Source organism: Monodon monoceros, unplaced genomic scaffold (assembly GCF_005190385.1).
Source record: "Monodon monoceros isolate NGI ecotype Baffin Bay Population unplaced genomic scaffold, NGI_Narwhal_1 Super_Scaffold_21, whole genome shotgun sequence".
Lineage (NCBI taxonomy): Eukaryota > Metazoa > Chordata > Mammalia > Artiodactyla > Monodontidae > Monodon > Monodon monoceros.
This window is the reverse complement of record NW_021703778.1, coordinates 140,045,098-140,058,410: the sequence shown is the minus strand read 5'-3', so window position 1 is coordinate 140,058,410 and position 13,313 is coordinate 140,045,098. Positions and strand designations below refer to the sequence as shown.

At 38.5% G+C, this 13,313-nt stretch overlaps 1 protein-coding gene across 1 annotated transcript; it reads left to right on the top strand.

Annotated features, from left to right (window-relative positions):
• The first annotated feature begins 37 nt into the window (after window positions 1-37).
• ATP6V1D (ATPase H+ transporting V1 subunit D) lies at window positions 38-13,104 on the top strand. Its single transcript, XM_029239450.1, has 9 exons — window positions 38-319; window positions 4,728-4,845; window positions 5,626-5,705; window positions 7,309-7,376; window positions 8,094-8,138; window positions 9,235-9,338; window positions 9,789-9,855; window positions 11,009-11,087; window positions 12,203-13,104. The coding sequence occupies exons 1-9, from the start codon at window positions 279-281 to the stop codon at window positions 12,342-12,344; spliced, it is 744 nt and encodes a 247-aa protein (XP_029095283.1). The 5' UTR covers window positions 38-278; the 3' UTR covers window positions 12,345-13,104.
• Window positions 13,105-13,313: the final 209 nt, after the last annotated feature.

Sequence of the window (13,313 nt, the reverse complement as noted above, 5' to 3'; positions counted from 1 at the left end):
GGCTAGAAGACGAACCGGAAATGAGAGGCGGTTCCGGGGTGCGCGCGCTTCAACATCCGGGCATCGCCTTCTTCCTGTCGCCTTCCCCACACCCCTACCCCCTACCCCTACCGACAGGAAGCGGAAGTTAAGAAGGCGTATCCTGGCTGCCTCTTAGCAACGCCGGAGGGGGTCACGGGACACAACCAGCTGACTCAGGTAGAGCAAGACTCAGTGGGTGGGCTTGTTGCAGCCACGATTGCCTGGCCAGGGACCCGGGCCGAACAGACATCGTCAGAATGTCGGCCAAAGACCGAATTGAAATCTTTCCCTCGAGAATGTAAGTAAAAGAATGGAACGAACAGGTGTTCAGGAAGACCTGCCCGAGCCGCTGTCCCTCCATACCCTGGACCAGCAGCGGGGCTCCTTGTTTCCTGGGCTGACCTGAGCTCTCTCCAGTCTCTTCTCGTGAGTCCAGGGCGAGGCTCCCTGAGGGGCCCCTTACACATTCCTCTGAGTGAACCAGACTGAACAGAGGAAGTCCAGCGCGTGAGAACAGGCGCCCGGCCTGCTGGCTTTTGTAGAGATCAGCTTACTTTAGTCATTAATCGAGCCATTCATTCCATATTCCCTTATTGATCCGGACACTGGATTTATATAACTATGAATCGTCGCCACTCTTGCCCTAACAGAGCTCACAGTTTAGTGGAGGGATAGACAAGCGGACGAAGTTTGATAAATGCTTTTTTTTTTTTGCGGTACTAGGGACTCTCACTGTTGTGGCCTCTCCCGTTGCGGAGCACAGGCTCCGGACGCGCAGGTTCAGCGGCCCATGGCTCACGGGCCCAGCCGCTCCGCGGCATGTGGGGCCTTCCCGGACCGGGGCACGAACCCGTGTCCCCTGCATCGGCAGGCGGACTCTCAACCACTGCGCCACCAGGGAAGCCCTGATAAGTGCTTTGAGAAGAGAAGTCTACTGCGGTGGGAAGCAGGCTTCTAAACCAATTTGGGGGTTTAATCGAATCGCCCTAAAGTGGGCATCAGGTTTGATCTTGGATACCCATACTCATTTTCCAAGATCCCCTGAAATGTCACATGCGGTGGGAAGCTAGACCTGAATTTCCGAGGCACTCCTTTTGTCTGTCACCATTGCATGTCATTCAGACTTCTGTTAATAATCACCCATCACATTGTAAAGTGCATATTTGTTTATGTATATTTACCACTGAACTGTGAGCTCTCTCCAGGATGAGAAGTGTCTTGATTATTAATCCACAGAAGGTCCATAAAAAATGTTACTTAAATGAACCCATGCCATGGAATCCGTTCAGTTGTGGCCTCCTTTTCTCTTTGGGCCTGAATTCTTTGTCAGGAGAAAAAATTTGAGTTTTCTCAAATGTGCCTAACGACGTGTGGAAGGTAAAGATTGTTCTTATTTGCCCTCTCCCCCTCCCCCTCTTCCTTTTCCTCTTTTTTTCACTGAGGAGCAGAAAATCAGTTTTGGCTTTGACACTTAGATCTTTTGATTGTGGTCCTATCTCTTTGGGGGTGTTCTGCTGTTTTTCTTTATTTTGACTTTTTCTCAGAGAATCTGAGGATGCTTTAAAATAAGAGTTATATTTTAACCCCCAAAGCTAGATTTCTGTACCTACCTGGGTGGCTACAGCTTTTAATGAAATGAAGGGGTTTTTGTTTGGTTGGTTTCTACCTTTGCCTGTTGACTTTCTAATAGCTTAGTCCTAGGTGGGAAGTAAGTCAGGTGTGGAGAAAGGCAGTGCCTGTGAAATAGGTAAGGCTCAGGACTACCCTGGGGTAGTGAGGACTGTAGAACTCCCAGCACTTAAAGACTGACTCCATCCAAACCTCTGCCCTAAGAGACACCAGACTCTAGCATGGCTTCTAGTAGCCTAAGGCTATGTTCCTAGAATGACTCCAGCCCCTAGTAAAATGCCTGCTTGAGAAAACTCATCCAGCCAGAATTTACTCTTTGTTCTATGCAACACCTGAGACTATGCCCCTGACCTCCTTTCTTTAATTGCCTGCTAGCAGACACAGCTGGCCTGATGGCATTTCCAATGCCCAACCTTTTGGAATTTTTCTCTGACTCGCGTCCACTCTCACTCTCCTCACTCATTTTAAAATGCCTAATCACCTGTGCACAATCAGAAAGGAGCTCAGCTCTTTCCCCTGCTGTCAGTGGTTACTGAATAATATCTGTTTTCACAGCTTTAACTAATGTCTGGCTGTGTTTATCTTTGATAGTAGTCAGAATGTTAACATTTTGTTTTGTTTTGTTTTTACTTTGAGACTAAGAGGTGAAAATACACTCTTTGGGCTTAGACAAGAATGATAGGTTTGTGAAGGTGAAAATTGCTATTTGAGAGCACTCAGCTTGCCGATTAAGAGGAAAATCAGGTGCAGGAAATAACTGCTTCTCTAAATATTTTCCCCAAGGCTTATCAGCAGGTACTTTGTCATGTAGTCAGATGTTTTTGATTCAGCTGGAAGCAAAGTCATCATCCTAGCTGAAGGTCAAACATTTTTTGTAGGGCCAAGCAGCTCTGTGACTTGTAAAAGAACAAGTGTTTAAAGAGCGAGGCTAGAAAACACACTAGTGACTTCTGTTTCAGACACTGCTACCTTACAGTGTTATCCTGTGAAATGGGGCTGTCACCCACTTAGGCACCAGAGAGAGCAAAACAAGTTTAGAGTGGAAGCAAAAGAGGCATGAAGGATTTGGAGTCAACAGAAGTCAGTCACATCCAGGTTCTCCTACATACTGGCTATAAGCCTTTGGGCAAGTCACTCTTTGAGTCTCAAGAATTAAAATTTGTCTATTTCATGAGAAAAGAAATTAAATATAGGAGGAAATTAAAATTAGCGTGGTGAATTCAGTTTTATGAACCAGTTCACCTTTTTACTGTAAACTTGCTGCCATTTGCAGTACTAGGACTTGACTTAAATTTGGTTCAACTCTTTGAGCCCAAAGTCTGGTGGTTAGTGTCAACAACACGGTATGTTAAATGTACACATTGGGGTGCATAGCTCTTGCTCAGGCTGGAAGCTGAACCAGCTTCACTTGGTTAGACCTCCAGTGAAGCTAGTCAGTGCAAATTCAGCCACTGATAGCTAGTTTTTCAAAGACAGAACTGTTCACCTGAATTATGTCCCCTTAATCTATAGGTGAGGTAGTATGGCATATGGTTGGGGTACAGTGGACCTAGGTTTGAACCTTGGTTAAATCCCTGGAGTCAGAAATCTGTTTCAGGTCTTGCTCTGCATTTTCTTCACCGAGTGACTGTGGGAAAGTCGTTTCACTTTTCTGAGCTTCGTTTTCCTATCTTTCAAGATAATGTCTAAAGCCCCTTCCAGCTATAGAATTATTTTAGTAATCTTTGGCCTATGGTAGAAGATTCAGTATAATCTAAGAATTTAGTCAGAAGTTTAGCAAAAACTATTTTGCAGTTGGTAATAACACCAGTCATATGAAATTATGTCCCCTTAAATCACTTTAGGTATGTTATACAATTGATTATTGAATCTTATTATCCACTTTTTTTTCTCATTATTAAATTTTATCTGGCATATGGTAGCAAGAATGGAAATGTCAATTTCTGCTGTTGCTTTCTTGACTTTGGTTTTGGGGTTTCTGATGAGAAAAGATTGAAATAGGGAGGTAAGGAGATTTAAGTGGCTTGTCACTTCTCAGAAGTGTTTACTTATATGTGTCATTTGTTACCTGGAGTCATTTACAAATTAGTAAAGTGATTGGTAGTAGAGTCTTAATTGATGATATCAAAACACTTCAATGCCACACTTTTTTTTTTTTCGATGCCACACTTTTAATGGAAAAAGTGATAAATGATTGTGGTATGAAATACAGAAGGTAAAACAGAATATAGTAGTAAAAAGTAAATCCATCTTTTTCACTCAACCTCACTTTCCAAAGGAAACTGTTACCACTTTCTGTGAACCTCTCTAGAACAATTCTCTTTATCTATATAAGCACATTCATCCCTTACTGTGCATAACTGAGACAATGTAATATGAGGAGCACATGCAGATCTAGCTTCCTCTTTTTTTTTAATGGCTTCATATCATTCTGTTGTATGATGAACCATGATTTGTGGAACATTTAACTTGTTCCCACCCTTTTGCTATTATAAATAAGGCTGGACTACTCGTCCTTGACCTTGTACATGTTTTTGTGTACATGTGGGAGTAAATCAGGGGGATAAATCCCTTAAAGTAGAATTGTTGGTCCTGAAGGTAAATGCATTTCAAATTTTGATACATATCATTGGACAGATTTTTTTTTAAATTCTTAGTGCATCCCTAATGGAAACATATACTGTTTTAACTCACAAATCAAGTAATTATTTAAACTATGCTGGCATCATAAAATAGTTCTAACAAATATTTATTAAATCATAATAAAATTTATTAAATTATTAACCAATTAAGTAATATTTATTATTATAATTTATTAAATTATTAATGTTATTTATTAACATTTATCAAATTATTAAGTTCTTATTTATTAAAGGATTGTTTCTGTTTTAAATAAAAAAGACTTCTTATTTATGGAACACTGAGGGTGGAAATCTACAGTATTGAGAAACCAATTAAGCCTGTCAGTTACAAATGGTATATATTCTTGCTCTCATGACATCAAGGAATTCGCATAATTTTAACACCATATTGGGGAAGTATTTTTATTTTAAATGTCTTTAACTTTATTTACATAGGGCACAGACCATCATGAGGGCTCGGTTAAAAGGAGCACAGACAGGTCGAAACCTCCTAAAGAAAAAATCTGACGCCTTAACTCTTCGATTTCGACAGATCCTTAAGAAGATAATAGAGGTAGAGTGAAGTTTGCTTAGAATTGTATTTATTTTAGAAGTATCTATGGAAAATCCAGCACGACCGTTGGCGTTTTAATTAAACATTTTTCTTTCAAAAGTAAAAATGCCATTGTAAATGTAACAAGTTTCAGAAAGTATATTTAATAAGATTCAAACTCTTTACTCTTGCCCCCAAACCCCACTTGATCTACTCTGGCCCCTGCCTGCCCCTCTGATCTCATTTGGAGCTTTTTTTCTAACATCCTCCTCTAGGACCTTTGCATTAGCTGTTTCTAATGCCCGAAATGCTCTTTCCCCAGAATTTATGATGACTGTCCTCTGGCCTGTCTGGTAACTTTCTACCCACCTGTCCCAGTTTTTCTTCTCTTTCAAAAAAAATTACTGTGTATTCTCAAACATTAAATATTCCAGATTTTAGAATCACTGTGCCATTAGGATTTTGAGAGCAGTATAGTGAATTTAAAAGATTAATTTGAGCAAAACAGCATGGACTCATTCAGGAATAAGGTCGGCCCTTCAGTAAAGATTCAGTTTTCTATTTCTTAGTGCCTTTGTTCCAGTATTTTAATTATAAAACTCATGGTTTTGCAACATTGTTAGTAACCATAACCAAAACTGTTCAAGCAAAATTGGATATATTTATTTTATTGTTACCAAATCAATATTTACATGTACACCTAGTGTAAAATACTGATGGTTGTTAAAGGAACATGGTTATGATATGATTTTTCCCTGTAAAAAACTTGGTTTTATTAGCTGTTGGTTTTTGCTTTTCCAGACTAAAATGTTGATGGGTGAAGTGATGAGAGAAGCTGCCTTTTCACTTGCTGAGGCCAAGTTCACAGCAGGGGACTTCAGGTAAGAACACTTAAGTGGGGTGTTTTGAAAAACAAAGTGCTATCATGTTCATAATTTCATGTAAAAGCCTCTTTTAATTTAAAAAAATACATAAGCATTAAAGACAAATGATATAGTAATAATAAGAACACTTTTAACCCCATCACCTTAACACTTTTGTGTTTATTACCACCCACGTGTATCTGTTACATAGTTGCAGGCACAGAATACTTAATATTTTACAGTCCATTTTCATTTAGTATTGTATCATAAACATTTTTCCCTATTTTCACATAGCTGCATAATCTTTAGATGTATGATAATGTATTAACGTTTTCCTGTAATGGTGGGCCTTTGGGTTGATTTTCAGATATTTGGATTATTAGAAAAGGTGCCATGAACATCTTTATGTATATATTTTTAAATTTCTTTTGAATTATTTCCTTAGGAAAATTTTTGAGAATGGAATTGGTTGTTTAAAGGGCATGGACTTTATGGCATATGTCAATGTGTGCTTTACAAAGTGTACAAAATGGCTTAGTTATTGCTTTACATATGTTATGTTTGGTTATGTGATTTGATTCTCCAAATAAGCCTGTGAGGTGGACCAGGCGAGCATTGTTGTTCTCAGTTTAAGTTTAGTGCCTTCCTAAAGTCAAATGACTACTCAGGGGCAGAAGTGGAAGTTTTCAGGGTTTTTGATTTTAGTCTTCTTTACCAATAACACAATGCCTCCATTCTTAGTTTGTGTTATCTGGGAACATTACCTGTGGACAGTCTTACAGCTTGAGGGGCATAAGACCTTTGTTTTTTTTTTTTTTTTTTTGCAGTACGCGGGCCTCTCACTGTTGTGGCCTCTCCCATTGCGGAGCACAGGCTCTGGACGAGTAGGCGTAGCAGCCATGGCTCACGGGCCCAGCTGCTCCGCGGCATGTGGGATCTTCCCGGACCGGGGCACGAACCCATGTCTCCTGCATTGGCAGGCAGACTCTCAACCACTGCGCCACCAGGGAAGCCCGACCTTTCTTTTTTTCATAAGACATTTTGAAGTAGTAGACTTTTAATTTTTGCCAGTGTTGGTAGGATAACAATTTGCATTGACTTTTCCATGAGAGGGTGGGAATAAATAGTGTGTATGTGGTATGTGAAAGTGTTTTAGGGTGGTTATGGGGAAGACACTTTATTTTGTGATAGTAACAGGTGGGGAGTCAGACAAAGCCAGATGGAAATTAGATAGATTCCAAGGTAAAGGAATTGAACTCCTGCTTAGGCACACCTACAGATTTGAACAGCAAACCCAGAAGGAACGTTTTCTCCAAATTACATTAGTGGAATGAAAATCCCTAAAGTCACATCTATGCACCACATGTCTGATTGAAAACTTAAGCAGCCCATGTACATTAAAATCATTCTTTGTATTCTTATGGCTAATGTTTGAATATTGTTCATACTTTGCTCTCTGAGGCCCTCCTCTGGTAGCAGTGATTGTTCTTTTCTGAAAGAAGACAATCATCAAAGCATAATCATGACATCTTACTTTCGTTGAAGTCACCTGATGGGTCCCTGCTGGTTTATTTCTCACTCTAAAAACTCAACTAAATCAAGGCCTTTTCTTTTTCTGCAGCACCACAGTAATCCAAAATGTAAATAAAGCCCAAGTGAAGATTAGAGCAAAGAAAGATAATGTAGCAGGTAACTTTTCAACCCTTTGGAACTCTTGGCGGAGAAAAGATAACATTTTAAAATTAACCCGTTTATACAGCAAGATCTTGATGGCCCAATTAATCTTTTCTCCTTAGACAAAGTTGTTTGGCTTTACATGTTAAAACTTGTTTACTGGTGGTTGCCAGGGGATGGGGGTGGGGAAAGCTGTTGTTCAGTGGATGTGAAGTTACAGTTATACAAGATAAATACATTTTAGAGACCTGCTGTACAGTAGTATAGTTACAGTTAATAGGGTGTTGTGCACTTAAAAACTTAAGAAAGTAGATCTCATGTTGAGTGTTAACACATACACACAGGAAAAGGGACACAGATCTTTTGGAGGTGATGGATATGTTTATTACCTTAATTGTGATGATGGTATCATGGGTGTATGCATATTTCTATACTCATCAAAATGTATACATTAAATATGTGCAATTATTTGTATATTATGTATACCTCAAAGATGAAAGAAAAAAAACAAACATTGTAACAGCCAGATCCCTTACTAAGGATAATTTGACTTTTGAATAGGAATGAACACTTAAGGAAGGTTCCTAAATTCATTCATTGAAACCAGTTACAGTTCCAGGCAATCTCTTAACTTTTGAGTATTTGCTGAAAAAGAAACACAGGAAACAGTGGTTAAGAAACAGTACTTCAAGGACATGTTTGTGAATCCATATATGTTTTTGTGTTTAACAGGTGTTACTTTGCCAGTATTTGAACATTACCATGAAGGAACTGACAGTAAGTGTGAAACTTTTTATGTGTGTGTCTCTGGGTTCTTCCAGTTCCTCTTTAAATGAACCTTATTCTGGAAAATGATGATAAATAGACCTGCTTAGAGTTCAGTGGTTCCAGTGTTGGATACCTTCTTCTTTTTTTTACTTTTTTTTTGGCCTCGCCGGGCAGCATGTGGGATCTTAGTTCCCCGACCAGGGATCAAACCCATGCCCCCTGCATTGGGAGTGTGGAGTCTTAATCACTGGACCGCCAGGGAAGTCCAGAAGCCTTCTTATCAGATATATTTGGGACAATAGTTTATCAGTTAATCAAAAAAGTGTTATTGCAGGGAGTCACAAAACATTATACATTGCTTAAAATATTTTATTTCAACCTAGAAATTTATAGAGTCATTTGCAATTTTAAAAATATAAGGCCATGGCCTTTCTTTGAGTATGAATCCACTGATTAGACTTCCATGTTGTCTTTCTGCATAAACCACACCCACAATGTATTGTTTATAATTTCCAGTTTGGGTCTTTTTAAAGTACAGTTAAGATCTTAGGCACTGTGATACAATCTGAATGCTGAATCTTCCTAGACTTTTATAGCCAGCCTGCCCACTTTTTTAATAATTGTCTCACCTTTTCCTAATTTGACAGCATGTTTCAGGTGGTAATGCATCTTTGTTGAGTCTTTGCAAAGTAATCAACTTTCTTTCATAGAAACAACAATATTCTTTCTTTGGCCCTCATATTAAATTGGTTCACATCAAATATTTAGTACTGCTTGAATAAAGAAGTAGAATATTCTAGAGAGTCACCTGTTAACAGAGTGTCAACCGTACTGGGGCATCAGGCAGTATAATCTACAAAGGGAAGGGGTGCATTCGTTAATCCAGCAAGGTAACTTCTCCTATAGTTAGATTTAGAATAGTATCCTTGTGCAAAACTATTCAGCAACATGTCCTACAGTTTTGGGGGAGTGAAATGGGCACTTAATGTTTGGGTTAGTGAATTTGTTTTTCCATGTTTGGTATTATTCTGACTTATCTTCTTTTGGGAAGTTTATGGGGAAGATTACACCCTAAATACAAATGTTGTCTGACTGGTTCTTTCAGGTTATGAACTGACTGGTTTAGCCAGAGGAGGTGAACAGTTGGCTAAACTGAAGAGGAATTATGCCAAAGCAGTGGAACTACTGGTGGAACTAGCTTCGCTGCAGGTAAGTTTCTGAAATGGTGGCTTCTGCACCATCGTCCCTACTTTTTACTACTAACAAAATGTTTGTGCAATGGTATAGTTTCACTCTTGGCTAGGTGAGAACAGCAATAGTCAATATAGATTTAAATGCAAATATAATATGGTTTATGCATGAAAGCCTTTTTTTCCCCCCCTCTTTGTGGCCAGTTAATATATATCTAGGTCATTAGTGTATGATTCTCTTCTCTTGCCATCTTTATAACTTCAGGTGAGTCTGAAGTAAACAAATTCTAATAGAATGGAAATCATGTTAGCTCTATGGAAATCTCATAAGAATTTTCTGTTCTTTAAGTATGTTGAAGTAGTCTTGGTTTCCAAGTGTTTTTACAAGTGCTGAGTGAAGGCGAGTGGTGGACAGGGCATGAGTAGGAAGACTTTGTGCTTACATTATTAATTTATCCTCTTATTTTAGACTTCCTTTGTTACTTTGGATGAAGCTATTAAGATAACCAACAGGCGTGTAAATGCCATTGAACATGGTGAGTGTAAGCTGCTGTGGGGCTCTTTGTCCATCCTCTTGTCCGCACCTCCACATTTGTCACGGACCTACTAGGAATCAGGCACTGATCACCTACTGAATAAGATGTTGCCCCTGCCCACAGTGGGAAGGGCAGTGAGTCAGTAATACAAATAACTGTTAGTAAATTCTTTGATAGAAGTGTGTGTATGATTTAGGGGGTAGTTAGAGGAGAGTGGTGAGTTAAAAAGTACGGAATGTTTTACTCATTTCTGATTATTCATGAATAAAAGGTGAAACTATTTCTCAAGAGCCCTAATGTTTTTGTAAGTTCTTTCCAATGACTGAGTGATAAATGTTTTTGAACACATGAAGTATTAAACTTTAAAGCTCTCTTTCTTAGGCCTTATGTCCTGTTCTCTTGCTGTTCTCCTTGATTTCTAAAAATAAATTTTCCCATTGGATGCATTTATTTTCCATCTCTCATTTCATTATTTTAAAACTATGACTGCTGAATGTTGCCGCAGTACTTTTTGCTTAAGAAACTCAGTTTTCATTAAAGCAACACTTATTCAATTTTAAAGTAAGAAAGGAGCAAAATTTGAGCAGCAAGGAAATTATTTTGCTTGGGCTCTATTAGTGTTAAAGATTTCCTGACTGCTTGCTTGTGCCAGCCTCTTGCATGGAATTGCAAGCAAAACAAAATGGATAAGGTAACAGTTCCAATTCACAAGGAGTTCACATTCTAGAAGCAGAATAGGCAAATTCTGTGTAAAGTAGAACCTTATGATTGACAGAAAATCCAACTTCCTGTATTCTCTCTGCTCAGTGCTCCAGTTTTTAACAATGGATTGCTGTTGTATTTAAAATAACATCTATGGTTCAATGTTACATATTCATATAAATTCAGTATATTCAGTGTTGTATATATATCACGGTCCAGTGTTACCTGTCCATAGAAAAGACAGTATGAGGGCATATTCCAAAATATTTATAATTAGTTAACTATAGAGTGGTTGGATTATACTTCATTTTATTTCTGTGTTTTTGGTTTTTGCATTAAATGTACATTTATTTTACAGTTAGAAAAAATAAGTTACTGTTATACAAATGAGCACTGGCAATTTGAAAAAAGATTTGAAGTTCTCACTATATATATATTTTTTAAACCCTAGTCATCATTCCCCGGATTGAACGTACCCTTGCTTATATCATCACAGAGCTGGATGAGAGAGAGAGAGAAGAGTTCTATAGGTTTGTTGGAATTTGCAGTTATTGATCATTTTTTGTTTTTCCATATTCCAAAAGCTCGATTTGCTGAGACATGTTGGCTTATGTTCTTTAGAATTAGCACAGCTTGGGACTTCCCTGGCAGTGGTTAAGACTCCACGCTTCCATTGCAAGGGCCATGGGTTTGATCCCTGGTCGGGGAACTAAGATCCCACATGCAGTGCAGCGCGGGCAAAAAAAAAAAAAAGAATTAGTACAACTTGTATTTTATTCTGATAAGAAACAAGGAATAATATTGCCAAAGGCTGTGGAGATAGATCTGTGCCAAGTTTTGCACACACCTAAAATATGGCATCTCTGAAAACTCAGGCCCTTCAGAGAAACTATAAATAGCCTCGATAATTCTTTAAAATGAAACAATGATTTAGATGGGGTGTCTCCTACATAAAAAGAAACTGGAATTAATCAGTCAATCAACAAATACGTATTGCATGTTGGAAATGTTCCAGGAGAAGGTATAAAGTACTTGGGGACATTACATAATAATATAAATCATACCATTAGAAAGTCAGAGTACTTGGAGAGAAATGATACCTGTACAGGAATTAGCTCTGAACATTTAGAGCTAGTAGGGACAATAAATACTAAATAGGTGGTGTGCAGGGGTCAGTGTGTCAGTTTCAGAGAAGTGGGAGATAGGTGAAGGCAGGCGTATTCAGGAAAGACATAGCTGTCTTGGACCTTGAGTAGCTTCTGAGTATGATTTATAATCGTAATTAGCAAAATTTAGTTTGTCCTTCAGTTGATGTGCAGGGTTGTGGTAATCCAGATTGAATGATCCAAAATTTTAGTGTCTGAATGCTGAAAACCTGTTCCATTATCAGGGAATGGACATCAAAGTTTATTCACCCTGAGACAGGAGCTTTTGAAATCAGTTATTAGCTTAAAATGTGTGTGTATTCTACCTCAAATCTTTTTTTTTTTAATGGGTTATAAATATGTTACTGAAATTGAAATTAATAAGGGTACAATTTTGTCCTACTTTGTAGGTGTTTATTATCCTTGTTACAAAACTAGAAGAAATCAATTCTACTTAGTACCAAAACAGCATTCAGAAAATTCCCTCCTTTATTTTATAGGTTAAAGAAAATACAGGAGAAAAAAAAGATTCTCAAGGAAAAGTCTGATAAGGACTTGGAACAACGGAAGGCAGCTGGAGAGGTGATGGAACCTGCTAATCTTCTGGCTGAAGAGAAGGATGAGGATCTTCTCTTTGAATAATCTTTCCTGCTCTGATTCCTTCAGAAGGCCTAACATGGCATCATTTTAATTCACGGTGTGTAGGTTTGGTATGTGTGGCTATTTAATTTTTGGCCTAAGAATTTCACCAGTTGTAAAATTCCCTGTTGTCTGTTTATGGGGTTACCTTTGCAGAATCATAATTCAGCAACCATTTATCACCAATGAGATTTGGAGAACCTGCCCAGAAACTTACAGAATTTATTCTGCGAAGTGTCACCCTACTCCACTTACATGTCTGTTGCAAGTGACCTGCTTACCAACATATTAAGAAATTCCCCTTAGGAAACAGCAGTGGTCTCAGGCCAACACACGTAGGCCAGCTACTGCTGGAACACCCTTTGTTCCTACCTACTTGCACACCGTTGTCTGAGATTGCTGCAGCCATCCTTGTGTTAGTTACTGTGGGACTTCTCTCCTCAAACATTATGAAAACCTTCACTTATTCTTCCTTGAATGACAGGTCTGTCTTGTCTGTCATGGGAACAGTTCTGCCAGTTCAAATGTGACTATGGTAATATACAGTAAAATGATTTAAAAATGAGTTGTTCCTTTTTTAATGAATTTACTGCTAAGTTGTGTTCTTATGCTCAGATCACCACGTGGGATTGGCATCCAAAAAGAGCTTTCTCTGCAGACATGTATGAAGTGGGTAGCTTCCCTTTTCCCCCCTTCATAAACTTACTGAGGTGAGTGAGTGATTGTTGAATTTTGGGATACTAATAAATATGATTGCCAATGAGTTAAGAGGGCTTATTATTACTGCCGTTTTTTCTAAGAAAAAATAATTAATTCCCATTTGAGAGTAATAAGGTAACTGTAGTATTTTATAATCAGTAACAACTTGAGGCATTTGAATGACCATATCGGGTGACTGAGGTTTTTAGTAGTTTGATCTGGTGTGAGCCATCCATGATTATTCAGGCTTTCCTGCACTCAGTTATAGGCATT

Coding starts and splice junctions, on each gene's coding strand:
- ATP6V1D (XM_029239450.1), top strand. CDS start 279: ATGTCGGCCAAAGACCGAATTGAAATCTTTCCCTCGAGAAT. Junction 4,846..5,625: donor TCCTTAAGAAGATAATAGAG/GTAGAGTGAAGT, acceptor TTGCTTTTCCAG/ACTAAAATGTTGATGGGTGA. Junction 7,377..8,093: donor AAAGAAAGATAATGTAGCAG/GTAACTTTTCAA, acceptor TGTGTTTAACAG/GTGTTACTTTGCCAGTATTT.